A 14,046-nucleotide genomic window follows, 5' to 3' on the forward strand; every position below is an offset into this window, starting at 1 on the left:
CCTAAGTGACACTTTTTGCGGACCAGAGACACCAATAGAGTGATCAGTGCTTAAAAAATGCACTGTCACTGTATAAATGATGCTGACAGGTAAGGGGTTAACATCAAAGGGTTAAATGCGTTCCCTGGGAGTGCTTTCTAAAACTGTGAGGGTTAGCTTAACTGGATAAAGACAGAGATTTGTGTTCCTGCTTAGCAGAAACACAAGATCTCTTTCTTACTAAGGATGAGCTCCGGCGTGTTCGCATAGGGCATGTGCAGAGCCCGCCAGGATGTCGGCACTGTGCTAATCACAGACAGTGAGACATTTTCCCAATGCGCGGCTGCAGAGATTGGGAAATGCCTCACTGCCTGTGATTAGTGCAGCACTGCGCCAACATCCTGGCGGGCTCGGCACGTGCCGTATGTGAACACGCCGGAGCTCATCCTTATTTCTTACTAGATGAACAGCAGTCTGCCTTGTTTACATAGGTAGACTGTCACTCTGCCTCTCTCCGAAGGATCGCTGGGTTTCCGACAAACATTGGGTCTGCCGGACCCACTGATTGGCTCCTGCTGTGTCCAATCACAGCGGGAGTGGTGCTCCGGCGGCACGTGCGCCCCCCCAAGAGCCGAAGACAGCAATCACATACAGGTACGTGATTTTGCGCTTGAGGGCTGCTCTGCCGCAGTACTTGTACATGGGCCATTCCTTAAGCGGTTAAATAAGAACATGTGTGTTCCAGTGCGTTTTACAGCGCTCCAGTGCGGAAAAAATGCAGCACTGGAACGTACTAGAACTGCAAGCACTGGTGTAAATGATGCCATTGAAAACCATATAACCTACTTTCCATGCATTTTTGATGCAAAAAAAACCACACTGGACTGGATGTGGTGTGAACTGGCCCTAAGGGATGTTTTATAATTATGCAGGATTTTTATAGCGCTAAGCCTTAACTCCTGTCAATTTTTCTTTGCTGTCTGTCTGTCTGAAATTGGAGAGATGTCCCTTCACTTCCTGTTCCACAGCTACAACAGGAAGTGAGAACAAAAATCCCTAAAGAGTGAGAGAATCCCTGGTTGTCACCTGAACTAGTGTTCCTCAATAAAAGATGTTCCCTCTATTCCTATTCTGGTGACAACTAGGGATGAGTTCAGACATGTTTGAATCCTAGTCTGGGCCTGCCAGGAAGCTGTCATGGTTTATGATGAGGGGTCGATGGGATGGGCTCCCAATCCCAGTGATCACATGACCAGGAAGCTTATGTAACACCCTCCAATGTTAAGACATTTTGAAGCAAAACTCTGACATATCAGCAGATTCAAATCTGTATTGCCAAATATGGAAGAGCTCTTCTTCTTCATATCAGGATAATGAAGGTTTTTTTATCCAGTGTTCACAGTCTTTGCTTTTCTCACAGCTGCTGTCTTCCTTTTCAACTGAGACTCTACTTCCACCCAACCTCATCCTGCCTCCGGGACTAAAAGATGGACCCACCAAAAGTAAGTGAGACAGATATGGCAATGTTTTACTTTTAAAGGAATCTTATCCTGTGGGAAACATGGAGTGCGCCATTGCCAGCCTCTGTACATTCGTTTACCTTAGGATTTTTTCCAACTTCGGGACCTCCCACTTGTATATACACTATATAATGGGTAGAAACACATGTATTTTCACATATTTATTACATTGGAGATTGTTTCTCACCATATTTTTTAACTATTTGTATGCAATATTTGGTACATTGTTATTGTTCATTGTTTTTCACTCTTTGGCGCTACATTTTTTACCAATCCCTCTTATTGAGTTCTTGTCACATTCCTATGTAGTAACTGTCCTTTCCTTGTTCCACACTGTGTTAGCACAGTAATATCCCTTATTCACATCTTACTGCTCGCAATGCCAAATTCTTCTAGGTTGGTGAGGGGGAGATGTTGTGTAGTCTACCCATGTATAACTCAGGGCTGACAACACTGCTTTGTTTTTTTTTAGCACAGCAGGGACGCTGTGTTGTCAGTTGTTATCAAACAGGAAGTTAGGAGTACACTGGATTTCTGGCCGATGACATTTGTAAAGTGACAAAACACAGAATAATTAACATATATTGCAGAGTAAGGATGAACTCAGGCATGTTCACGTGCAGAGCCTGCCAGGAAGTTGGTGCAGCACTGCGCTAATCACAGGCAGTGAGACATTTCCCGATCTCTGCAGCCGCTCATTGGGAAAATGTCTCACTGCCTGCGATTAGCGCAGCACCAACATCCTGGCGGGCTCTGCACGTTCTCTATGCGAACACGCCGGAGCTCATCCTTGGTAAGAAAGAGATCTGCTAAGCATAAACACAAATCTCTGTCTTTCTACAGTTAGGCCAACCCTCAGTGTTAGAAAGCACTCCTAGGGAACGCATTTAACCCTTTGATGTTAACCCCTTACCTGCCAGCATCATTTAGACAGTGACAGTGCATTTTTTAAGCACTGATCACTCTATTGGTGTCACGTATCGGGGCAATGTCTCACTGCCTGTGATTAGCGCAGCGCTGTGCCGACTTTCTGGCGGGCTCTGCACGGGGACCATGTGAACACGCCGGAGCTCATCCCTATTGCAGAGGCGCGCCAAATAGGATTTTGCTCTATTTTTCTCAGACGTAGGGGAAGCACTTATATGAAATTAGCACGTTCCTCCAGTTTTAAAGTGATTGTAAATGATCACCTTGTAAAACAACCCATTCAATTTGAAATAGAAATGAAAGGCAAAACATTAGTGCATAGATTAAAATATATATATATATATATATATATATATATATATATAATAACTTTTTTCCTTTAATAAGTGATCACATTCCCTCTGTTTTCACCTGCATAAGAGCTGGGGAGGGGGGAGAAGCAGCAGCATAATGAGCTTCCCAATGAATGTCTGTGCAGCAGGGGCGTGTCAGGACAAGTTTGATCATTGGAGGAGAGCAGGCCAAGTTCCCAGCTTAGAGAACTGAGCACGGTGTGCTCTCCTGCTTAGTGCAGTCAGTTTTTAATAGGAAACCAAAGGGACTGGCAGGAACACCAGGGATTTCACCTAAAGGAAGCAATACAAAAAGAGAACATGATACTTTCTCATACAAGTACACGGTACAGCAGGCATATATCAGGAATATGATGTTTTTGGGGTAACAAATGCTTTAACGATCTTTTCTTCATAATCTCACAGTTCACCGGCCTCCTGTGGATTTGTCCCAGCCTGTTGTGAGAACGTGTAAGATCCCAGTACCCTCCCATCTGTCACCCAAACCAGTCTGGTTGGAGTCTATAACTAACCAAGATCAGGAACCGCAAGGGCTGGTGCACCTCCACCCCGATGTGTTTGACGTCCCTCCCAGGTCAGTTGTTTGCACTATTTTTGGTTAAATTGTCCACTTCTAAAAAATCAGTGCCTCCCATCTTAGTGTGTCAATTGTATCTGCTTTGTTTTCTTCAGAATTGACATCCTTCACCAAGTCGCAATCTGGCAGAAAAACTACAAAAGGATTGTAAGCATTCCAGTTTTTTAATTTTTTTATTTTTTTTATTATTCAAGGTTTTAGGCTAAGTCTGTTTTAACCGCTTGCCGACTGCGCACTGTATTTTTACTGCTATGGTGCAGGCTGGCTGCATAGAATCTCTCACACAAACCATAAAAACAAAAGTATTGGGACACCTGCCTTTGCACACACATGGACTTAAAGGCTTCCCAGTCTTAGCCCTTGTACACACGGTCGGAGATTCCGACAACCAAATCCGTCGGATACACACGGTCGGACAACGTTGTCGGAAAATCCGATCTTTCAGAACGTGATGACGTAATTTCGTTACGATGGGACTACGTTCACGCTAGTAGCCAATAGCTTTGATGTAGGAATTTGATCTGAGCATGCGTGGCACTTTGTCCGATCGGAATTCTCTACACATGATCGTAGTATGTCCGATCGGAGCATTTTGTGGGAAAATATTTCCGGCAAGTTGGAAAATTTGGTCCGACGGATATTCCGACGGAAACAGTCTGATGCAGACCACACACAGTCGGAATATCCGACAAAACGCTCCGATTCCGTCAGAACCTCCGATCGTGTGTACAAGGGCTAAGTCTGTAGGGTTCAAAATTTGAGTTGGCCCACCCTTTGCAGCTTCAACTCTTCTGGGAAGATCAGCACAGACCGGCAAGTGGTTAAAGCGGCTGTAAAAGCAGAAGGTTTATCTTAATGCATTCTATGTCTGAATGGACACGGGGAGCTGCAGCTCGGCTTGGGTGCCCCATAGCAAGCTACTTGCTGTGGGGGGGGCAGTCAACAGGAGGGAGTGGCCCGAGAAGAGGCAAAATCCACTGCACAGAGCAGGTAAGTAATACAGTAACATGTTTGTAATTTTGAAAAAAATAAATAAAAGCATTACGTTGACATTTACAGAAACAAAAATTTCACATTATGATGTGCATGAAGGTGGAAACGTTGAAATGAATGAGACATTGGGGTTGATTTACTAAAACTGGAGCATGCAAAATGTTGTGCAGCTCTGGATAGAAACCAATCGGCTTCCAGGTTTTATTGTCGAAGCTTAATTGAACAAGCTGAAGTTAGAATCTGGTGCAGCTGTGCATGGTAGCCAATCAGCTTCTGAGTGCTCCAATATTAGTAAATCAACCCCATTGTTTCATTTTCCCAGTTGCTCACCATAATGTGGGGTACACACTATATAAAAAAAAAAATCAGGCGAACGATCGTCTGATTTTTCTTGTTTCACAGCACCTCGGAACCGATGAGAAAAATGTTCGTACGACAAAGGCTTTTTGTTTCTGATTTTTCTTATGCAAAAATCGGACCAAAGCCTTACACATTAAGCAAATATCGTTTGTTCTGTTCCCCCTACGATAAATTTTATTCAGAAGGTCAATTGGCTGTAGAAAGTAGTGTACACACTATACGGAAATTGTGCGGAAGTTCTTTGGTCGAAAATTCCCTGTTTTTTTTTTATTTTTATTTTTTTCATATAGAGTTTGAGCCCTTTAGGCTCCATGCACACTGGCTTAAAAATCGCTGCTTCTACAGGAGTTTTGTGTTCTGCCTGTAGAAGCAGCTCAATGTCAAAGACTTCTGGTTTCCCTTTTCTGATTGGAGCTTCCTAGCGGAAAAAACGCAAAACTCTCCTAAAGTCATTTAAACTCTGTATAACAAATGCTCTATATGAGCATTTTTTTTCTGCCAAGGGAACTGGCACTTTTTTTTAAGCCCAGTGTGCATGGAGCCTTATGCCGCGTACACACGATCAAACAAGCGGGTGGAAAAGTCCGGCAAACTCAAGTCCGCCAAACAATCCCCCCGTGTGTAGCCTCCGGCATACTTTTTTGACCCGAAAGTACGGCGGACTTAGAATGTAGTTTTACACTCCAATCTTCCCGCCGGACTCGCATTTCGGCGGACAATCCGGCCGCGTGTATGCCAGTCCGCCGTACTTTTGAAATGAACGGACTTTTCCCGCCCGGAGAAAAGTCCGCTCATTTCGAGCGGGTCTTCAGGTAGACGGGGCCCGCGAAGGAGACGCCGTCAGCCCCGCCACCTGGTATGGACTTAAAGGGGAACCCCAACGCTGAAAAAAATTGGCGTGGGGGTCCCCCCAAAGTCCACAACAGACCCTTGTCCGAGCACGCTACCCGGCCGGCCAGGAAAGGGAGGGCGAGCGAGCGCCCCCCCCCCCCCTCCTGAGCCGCACCAGGCCGCGTGCCCTCAACATGGGGGGTGCCTTGGGGAAGGGGGGGCCGCGCGGCCCCCCCACCCCAAAGCACCTTGTCCCCATGTTGATGAGAACAAGGGCCTCTTCCCGTCAACCCTGGCCATTGGTTGTCGGGGTTTGCGGGCGGGGGGCTTATCGGAATCCGGGAGCCCCCTTTAATAAGGGGGCCCAGGATACCAGCCCCCACCCTATGTGAATGAGTATGGGGTACAATGTACCCCTACCCATTCACCTGTAAAATAAAAGTACAAAAAAAACACAACACACGAGATAAAATAGTTTATTGCACAGCTCCGGGGGTCTTCCGTCTTCGAGGGTCTTCTCGCCGGACTCCTCCGCTATCTTCTTGTAGCTCTTTTGCTAGCGGAGGAGTCCGGCTTGCTTCCTCGCCGCCGGCCTCTTCTTCCGACTTCGGGCGTCTTGTCCCCCTCTTCGGTTCTTCTGCCGGGCCACCGCGCCTTCTTCTAGCTCTTTTACAGGCGGTGGCCCAGTCTTCTGTCGCCGCCGCCTCCTTCCGTTCTTCTGTTCTTCTTCTTCAGATGTTGCCTCGCCGAGTCCTCCGCTCACAATGACGGGGACCGGGCACGCGGCGACTTATATAGGGACAAGGGGCGGGGTCTTCGGTGGATGTCACATGGTGACCCCGCACCCTTACGATGTCACAGTCCCGGAGGATGCTGGGACTGTCGCCATGTGACATGAACCCATGTGACATCCACCGAAGACCCCGCCCCTTGTCCCTATATAAATCGCCGCGTGCCCGGTCCCTGTCATTGTGAGCGGAGGACTCGGCGAGGCAACATCTGAAGAACAGGAGAACGGAAGACGGCGGCGACAGAAGACCGGGCCACCGCCTGTAAAAGAGCTAGAAGAAGGCGCGGTGGCCCGGCAAGAACCGAAGAGGGGGACAAGACCCCTGAAGTCGGAAGAAGAGGCGAGGAAGAAAGCCGGGCTCCTCCGCTAGCAAAAGAGCTACAAGAATATATATTTATATTATATTTTTTTTACTAGTAATGGCGGGGATCAGTGATTTTTAACGGGACTGTAACATTGCGGCAGACAGACCGGACACTTTTGACACATTTCTGGCACCATTGACATTTATACAGCAATCAGTGCTATAAAAATGCACTGATTACTGTGTAAATGTCACTAGCAGGGAAGGGGTTAACATTAGGGGGCGATCAAGGGGTTAAATGTGTTCCCTCGTGTCTAACTGTGGGGGGATGTGACTGACTTAAGGAGGAGACCGATCCCTGTTCCTAGGTAGTAGGAGCAGATGATCTGTCTCTCCTGACAGAATGGGGATGTGTGTGTTTAAAAACACACACACACACCCACACCCATTTTGACTCTCGGGCCCCTGCTATACAGCTGTTTAAAGGGCCCGACGTACAGCTACATCGATTTTGCGCAGGAGAGCCAATATGCCGCTGTAGAATGAGGACTAGTGGTTAAATAGGCTGTTAAGAAAATTGAAAGTTTCCAGTTTAGGAGGGCTGAAGTCAGACCTCAGAGTTGTTACTAGTCATAGATTCCCCTGTATGCAGTAAGAAGCATTTGCTTCTCTGTTTTAGCAGTGTAGACTTATTGCTCTCAGAACTTCTGCTACAGACTGCAATTTCCCCCCGTATACCTAATGCAGTGTAAAATCCCAGAGTTTCTCCTTGGCTAAAATTTTATTGACCAGCTGAGGTTTGTAGTTCTGTAAAACCGTTTAAGGAAGCTAGAGTTGCAAGAAGTTTGTATCGGGGATATAGAATTACTGTGTACAAAAGCATCAATCATTTTGTTGTAAAATATAATTGTGATTTTTATTATTATTATTATTATTATTACTACTAAAACCATAACTTTTATCCACACCTCGGATCCCCAGTGTATTGACTATGCAGAAAACTCTTCTGCTTCTTGTATATAATTAAGGTATATTTCATATTAAACTGGACCTTTTAGTTAAAAAAAAAAAAATAAGTGCTGCTAGATCACTTCAGGCTGGCCCCATTTTCAGGTATAGCTATGTAGAACATTAGTGCCTGTACTGTATAAAAAAAACAGTAATACACTGTCTCTATTCTGCACATGCTCAGTTTATTTTGTATTTTTAGGCACTGTGTCGAATTTGTAGACGCCAATCTACTGACAGCCTAAAGATTTACTGCTGCTCGGTGGCTCTGGGCTTCAGCAGAATGGCAGCATCCAGCAAGAAGAAACAGTAACAATGCTGAAGGCGATTTACAGCACACACTCATTTCTTGCTAATGAACGTTCTTTTTATCAATATATTATGGGTAAAGTTACGCTTTAAGAATAGATACACGTATTGTCACAGTTGACACTGAAAACCGCTAGAGAGAGAGTGAGCTGGCGGGGTCCACATCAACACTTTTATATTGGGTTCCATAATTCATAGTAATGCTCTTATAAGAAGGATCAGAGTTTTACTTACTGCTAGCTGTGTTCCTGCAAGTGTTTTTTTTTTTTTGTTTTTTTCCCCTCACCTCCTATCTATGTAATGTATGTCAGAAAGATCAATATGAGAAGAGAAATAATATATAGGGGCCGGAATATTTGTAAAAGTTCCAAATCTTCCCTTCTCTGTCCAAAACTGAAACAGAACGTTTTGGCTGAAATTGAGTTTTAACCACCAAATAGTTTTCCACATTTAATCGTTTCATATGATTTCTTGGCTTCCTCCAACCTTTGCTGAACCTTTCCACTTTTCATACCTTTAACCACGACTTGGTTTGGTTTCCTCCCTGCAATCTTCTCAACCTAATTTTCCCTCTCACTGACAGCTGCTTGGATTCCACTTTTCCCCTCCCTTAACAAGCTCCTGTAGTTCTTATATAAAGTGTTTTCTTCTTTCAGAGTCATGCCAAGACAAAGACGAGAGCAGAGGTCAGAGGAGGAGGGAGGAAGCCTTGGGCGCAGAAGGGAAGTGGACGAGCTCGGCAGGGAAGCATTCGGTCCCCTCTGTGGAGAGGAGGTCTGTGTTTTGTGTCGAATATGTTTTTACTAAAGTAATGTAGCTCTTTATCCATACCAAATATTTACAGGAACTCTAGACTCTCTGACTGTTAGAAGAGCATTGTAGGTTTGCGGGGAAATTCTCACTTTTAAGTTGGCGATACTAAAGTCTTGTTTTTTCTTCATTTATAAATAACAAACATGTTCTACTTACCTGCTCTGTGCAAAACCACTACACAGAGCAGGTAAGTAGAACATGTTTGTTATTTAGGGTCTCTTCTCGGGTCCCCCTTCAGTGCTCTTTGCTACTGCCGAGTGCCCCCACAGCAAGCAGCTGTCTTGCTGCCTTTAGAACCACTTTAACCCCCTTCTCGGCCGCCTCACGACGATATATGTTGGCAGAATGGTGCGGGTGGGCAAAAGGGCATACAGGTACGTCCCCTTTAAGAAGCAGAATTGTGGGCGCCTGCCGCGTTCTCAGTGACTGCAAACTGTCAGCCTGGTGCCCGTGATCGTGTCACGGAGCGGAAGAACGGGGAGATGCCTTTGTAAACAAGGCATTTCCCCATTCTGCCTAGTGTCATGACAGAGATCAGCGATCGCTGTCATGTGAGTTGTAGACCAGCACTCCCTAGGACACACTTAACCCCTTCATGGTCCCCTAGTGGTTAACCCCTTCCCTGCCAGTGTCATTTACACAATAATCAATGCATTTTTATAGCACTGATCGCTGTATAAATGACAATGGTCCCAAAATAGTGTCAAGTGTCCGATGTGTCCACCATAATGTCAGTCATGATAAAAAAAAATCACAGATCGCCGACATTACTAATAAAAAAAAAAAAAGATTAATAATAAAAATGCCATAAAACAATCCCCTATATTGTAGACGCTATACATTTTGCGCAAATCAATCAATATATGCTTATTGCGAGTATAGCCGCACTGCCCCATTGATTTTAAGGGGCAGGAGCGGTGTATACACTGTTCCAAAGATGCTGCTAGCAGGATTTTTTTGAGCGTCCTGCCAGCACACCACTCCAGTGTGAAAGCCCTCGGGGCTTTCACACTGGAGACACAACAGCAGCTCTTCCAGGGTGCTTTGCAGGCGCTATTTTTAGTACTGTAGCGCCTGCAAAGTGCCCCCATGTGAAAGGGGTCTTGGAGCTCACTCTACGAGGTTATTGACTACATCATGGTAGTAGGTGCTTCATAAAAAGAAATCTCTGGTGCAGTGATCAAAAAAAGAGGGGAAAGGGGTTTGGGACTTTGAAACACGTAGGTATAAAGAATTCAGTTTATTGTATAAATTAACATACAAATGCATTATCGTGAGTAAGTGTATATCCAATACAGTTATATTAACTGGTACAATTCATAGAAATGTATATCTATACATACAATGTAGAGGGGCTGCCACATGATTATAATCTATTAATATCAAAAAATATACATACGGACACGGCATATAATAACTCTATGCATTTTGTGGATTGATCCACTCTTCAGGAGCATGCACGTGAGTTACATAAAATATATAATAGGAGTTGCTGTGTATGGTCTGATCTTACCCAAGAAAAATCATAAAGAATAAAATAAAACCAAGTATAAAAACCCACTCTCTACCATACTTACAAGGTTGACTATATAATAAAAGCATGGCACTGTAGATTGGGGACCCCCAAAGGAGGGGCATCTCCAATGGGAGCTGAGGTGGTATGAGTGGCTTGCTGTCCAGCAAGAAAATCATTCTGGGGAGATGGCTTTCAAGAAGTTGACATAGTCAGAGTGACCATCAATGAAGGACTTCTGAAAAAAATTATATATATATATATATATATATATATATATATATATATATATATATATATATATATATATATATATATATATATATATATATATATATATATATATATATATATATATATATAATATATCCATAAAAGAACAGGAAGATTGAAGTACTAAAAAGTATTGGTGGTAGCCAAGGAGTAAAAAGTGATAAAAGGATATAAACGCATCACCAGAAGAGGTTGAACAAAAAGGTGTAAGAAGTGAAGGGGCTATAAACGCATCACCAAGAAATGTTGAATAAAACAATCTAATGGTGCAGTGCAACTAGAGGTGAATTCCAATTACCAATTAGACAGTGATCAGTTCATAGGGTCCTGGGATCCAAGGTGATTCATGTAGTGAACCCCGAAGTGAGCAACGACACACCAGAGTGAATCTGACATCCCTGGGTGAAGCCTATAAGGGCAGGGCCATCATGCGCCCACCAACGTCATGTAGGGGTGTACTGCAGGAGGGAGGCGTCCTTGGATGCTGTGCCATTACACTCCTCCATCTACCCGCCAGATGGTACTACCATGGAAAGGAGGGTCAGTGCCACAGGATTGACACCGCACCTGCCACACACAGAAGGTTATGTCGATACATGGTGCATGAACGTCCACCCACCCTAAGTAGAAGGGGAGGAGGAGGGTCCTCGACATGGCACACTAAATAGAGCAAGGGAGGTTGTATATCTAATGAAGGGATGGGAGGTAACAGCCCCATCCTAAAGATGTTGGCCCTAGAGAGAGAGAGTGAATTAATCAAACCAGTAATATGTGTATAATACTAGATATGTAGATGTTATTAGACCTAAACTACATGCTTCCATCCCTCTATTGCTATAAGAAAAAGGAGAACAGTTGGGACTTTATATGAGTCAATTGCCTCCATCCCTAGCTATATGTCAAAAAAGAGGGGAAAGGGGGTTTTGGATTTTGAATGAAGCACGTAGGTATAACGAATTCAGTTTATTGTATAAATTAGCATACAAACACATTATCATGAGTAAGTGTATAGCCAACAATTTTATAACTGGTACAATTCATAAAAATGTATATCTATGCATACAATATAGACAGGTTGCCACATGATTATAAACAATTAATATCAAAAACTATACATACTGACAGATATCAGTTGAGTGCAGTGATGGTGAACCTTGGCACCCCAGATGTTTTGGAACTACATTTCCCGTAATGCACACCTACACTGCAGAGCGCATGAGCATCATGGGAAATGTAGTTCCAAAACATCTGGGGTGCCAAGGTTCACCATCACTGCTCTAGAGCTATGTTTTGGTCCCCAAGCTATGTTTTGGAGCTGCCAGGACTGTGTCCCCCCCCCCCCCCCCCCCCAAAGGTATGATTACTTGTATATCCTTTCAAGTAGCTCTGCTGAAAGAGGATTTGGTAGAACCGCTGTTGGTAATACAGATATCTGTTTTCAAGAATCTTCCAGTACACCCAAAGGTTGTGGTGACAGTTGTATGGTTAATTTCTGTTAATTAAATTTCCCCTTGTGCATGGTTTGTAATGATTCTTTCTTTTCTACAACTGAGGACAAGGGGACAGGAGGGGCTTTTACTTGCCTTCTGTGTTTCCTGTTGTAGGCAGCGTCATCCATCTTAAATTGCTGTTCTGGAAGATTCTTGGAAATACAGTTAGTTAGGACTAACCATTTTTCAAATCCTCACCGATACTTTCTTTTTTAAATGTCATGTGGCAGTGGCACTAATATGCAGCATTGATGACTCATGGATTGTGTCTGTAGTTTTTTTTTTTTTTTTTATCTTCTTTACAATTTTATTTTTCTTTTCTTACATCAGGGGACACAGAGCCATAGTACTTACTATGTGGGTTATAGGGCCACTGATAGATGATGGACACTGGCACGCACCTAAGGCAAGACGTGTACTCCCTGTATAACCTCTCCCACTACTGGGTAAAGATGTGCTGAGCTCCACTGGAAGAAATGCTTGCTGGGGCTAGCCAGGCTGACCGGATCCATTCTGATGTCCTTTCATGGGCTAAAGGAATGGTACCTGGGCCTTGTGTTCGAAGAAACAAGGTTTTGCTTGCAAATGCTTCTCTTTTTAGAGAGCTGGACCCTGGGATCCAGTACTTTTTGGTAGTAAGGCCATAAAGTTTTTACTGGCAGGGTGCTGTCGCAGGTTCAGGATTGTGGGTAACCTCTAGGTTCCCTGGTTCCTGAAGATTTTGGAGCCCACCGTGAAGGGTGAAGATTGGGTTTATCTCGCATAACCCTGCAGCGAGGAAAGGTAAGTGGAGATTTTCTTCAGAATTTCGCCTTTTACATTATAATGTTGTCCTATGTGTCACCACTGGGGGCTGTATTGAGCATTCAACGCCTGATGCTGGAAGCAGCGCTGTATCAGAAGCCTTAATTTCTCCTCTCTTCCTGCCACAAGCAGATCCTCTGGTAAGAAGGGGGGTCTGGTTCTCCTCCTGCGCCCTCAATGTTGTTTTTTTCCCCCTTCGGGGGACGTATATGCCAAAAGCATTTCTTAAAAAAAAAAAAAAAAGATAGACTGCGCGGCCGTTCGGCAAGAGAATTTACCCCCCCGTCCCCGCCGCCGCCATATCAGCTGTTCGCAAGGCGCCGCTCGCGCGGGAAGACACTTTCTTTTGAAAGAAGGGGGCATAATTAGCGCTGGGGGGCGTGGCTAATGGGCTCAGAAGCCGGCCACTCATGGAGGAAGTTGTTAAAGCACTGTGTGTGTAGCTGCTGCTGGCTGTGGAGGGACACATGAGCAGGAGGATGGTTTGTTTCAGGTTTGGTGACACAGGCATTCCCTTTGACACATTATACTTTACCAGGCTAAGCATTAATAGCAGCTTATAGTGCTGGACTATAATCTAGCAATGTAAATTCTTTTGCTGGTAGTGCCTCTGCTTTGTGCTTCAGGCTATGAGAGGTAAAAAGACCAGGAACTCCTCTAATGGTTCCAAAGGGTCAATGGTTTCACAACAAACTAAATCCATTTCCACAATTTCAATCCAAGATTGATGGTATGTTATCTCTCCATAGTGGGGCCAAACATAGCAGATCCCCATCTAGTGCTCAGGACCCTCTTATTGAGGTGCAGGAGGCTGGGGATCAAGTAGATCTTCCCAAAGTTTTGGAAGATACTTATTTATCCTCTTCTGAGGATCCTAATATAGAAGGAGTAGCATCACAAGACAGGTTGCTTGTTCACTCTTACTAAATTGGTTTGACCAACCTTTTTTGCTGCCTACAGCGCAGGCTCTTGAGAAACTCCCCTCTAATTTAGGATCATTAAAACCTCCCCCATCTGGGGATGCTTTTTCTATTCATGCATGGCTAGAAAAGCTTATGTATTCTGAATGGTAACATCCAGATAAACAATATTATCCTCCTAAGACATTCTCCACACTTTATCCTATGGAAGAGGATTTCTATAAAAAAATGGGGGGTTCCAGCAATTGATGCTGCCATCGCCTCAATGAAGAAGAATCTCAC

The 14,046-nt window shown here is 44.3% G+C and overlaps 1 protein-coding gene across 2 annotated transcripts in view; it reads left to right on the forward strand.

Annotated features, from left to right (window-relative positions):
* Positions 1–14,046, forward strand: part of MRPL4 (mitochondrial ribosomal protein L4) — a 47,111-nt gene that overhangs the window by 19,018 nt on the left and 14,047 nt on the right. For both annotated transcript variants that reach the window (XM_077470197.1, XM_077470198.1), the window contains exons 2-5: positions 1,400–1,481; positions 3,185–3,353; positions 3,452–3,503; positions 8,608–8,725. In XM_077470197.1, the coding sequence (XP_077326323.1) occupies positions 1,400–1,481; positions 3,185–3,353; positions 3,452–3,503; positions 8,608–8,725 (421 nt within the window). The remainder of the gene's footprint in view (positions 1–1,399; positions 1,482–3,184; positions 3,354–3,451; positions 3,504–8,607; positions 8,726–14,046) is intronic.

This window comes from Lithobates pipiens, unplaced genomic scaffold (assembly GCF_037356315.1).
Source record: "Lithobates pipiens isolate NorthernLeopardFrog02 unplaced genomic scaffold, aLitPip1_a1.2 Scaffold_8, whole genome shotgun sequence".
NCBI classification, from domain to species: domain Eukaryota; kingdom Metazoa; phylum Chordata; class Amphibia; order Anura; family Ranidae; genus Lithobates; species Lithobates pipiens.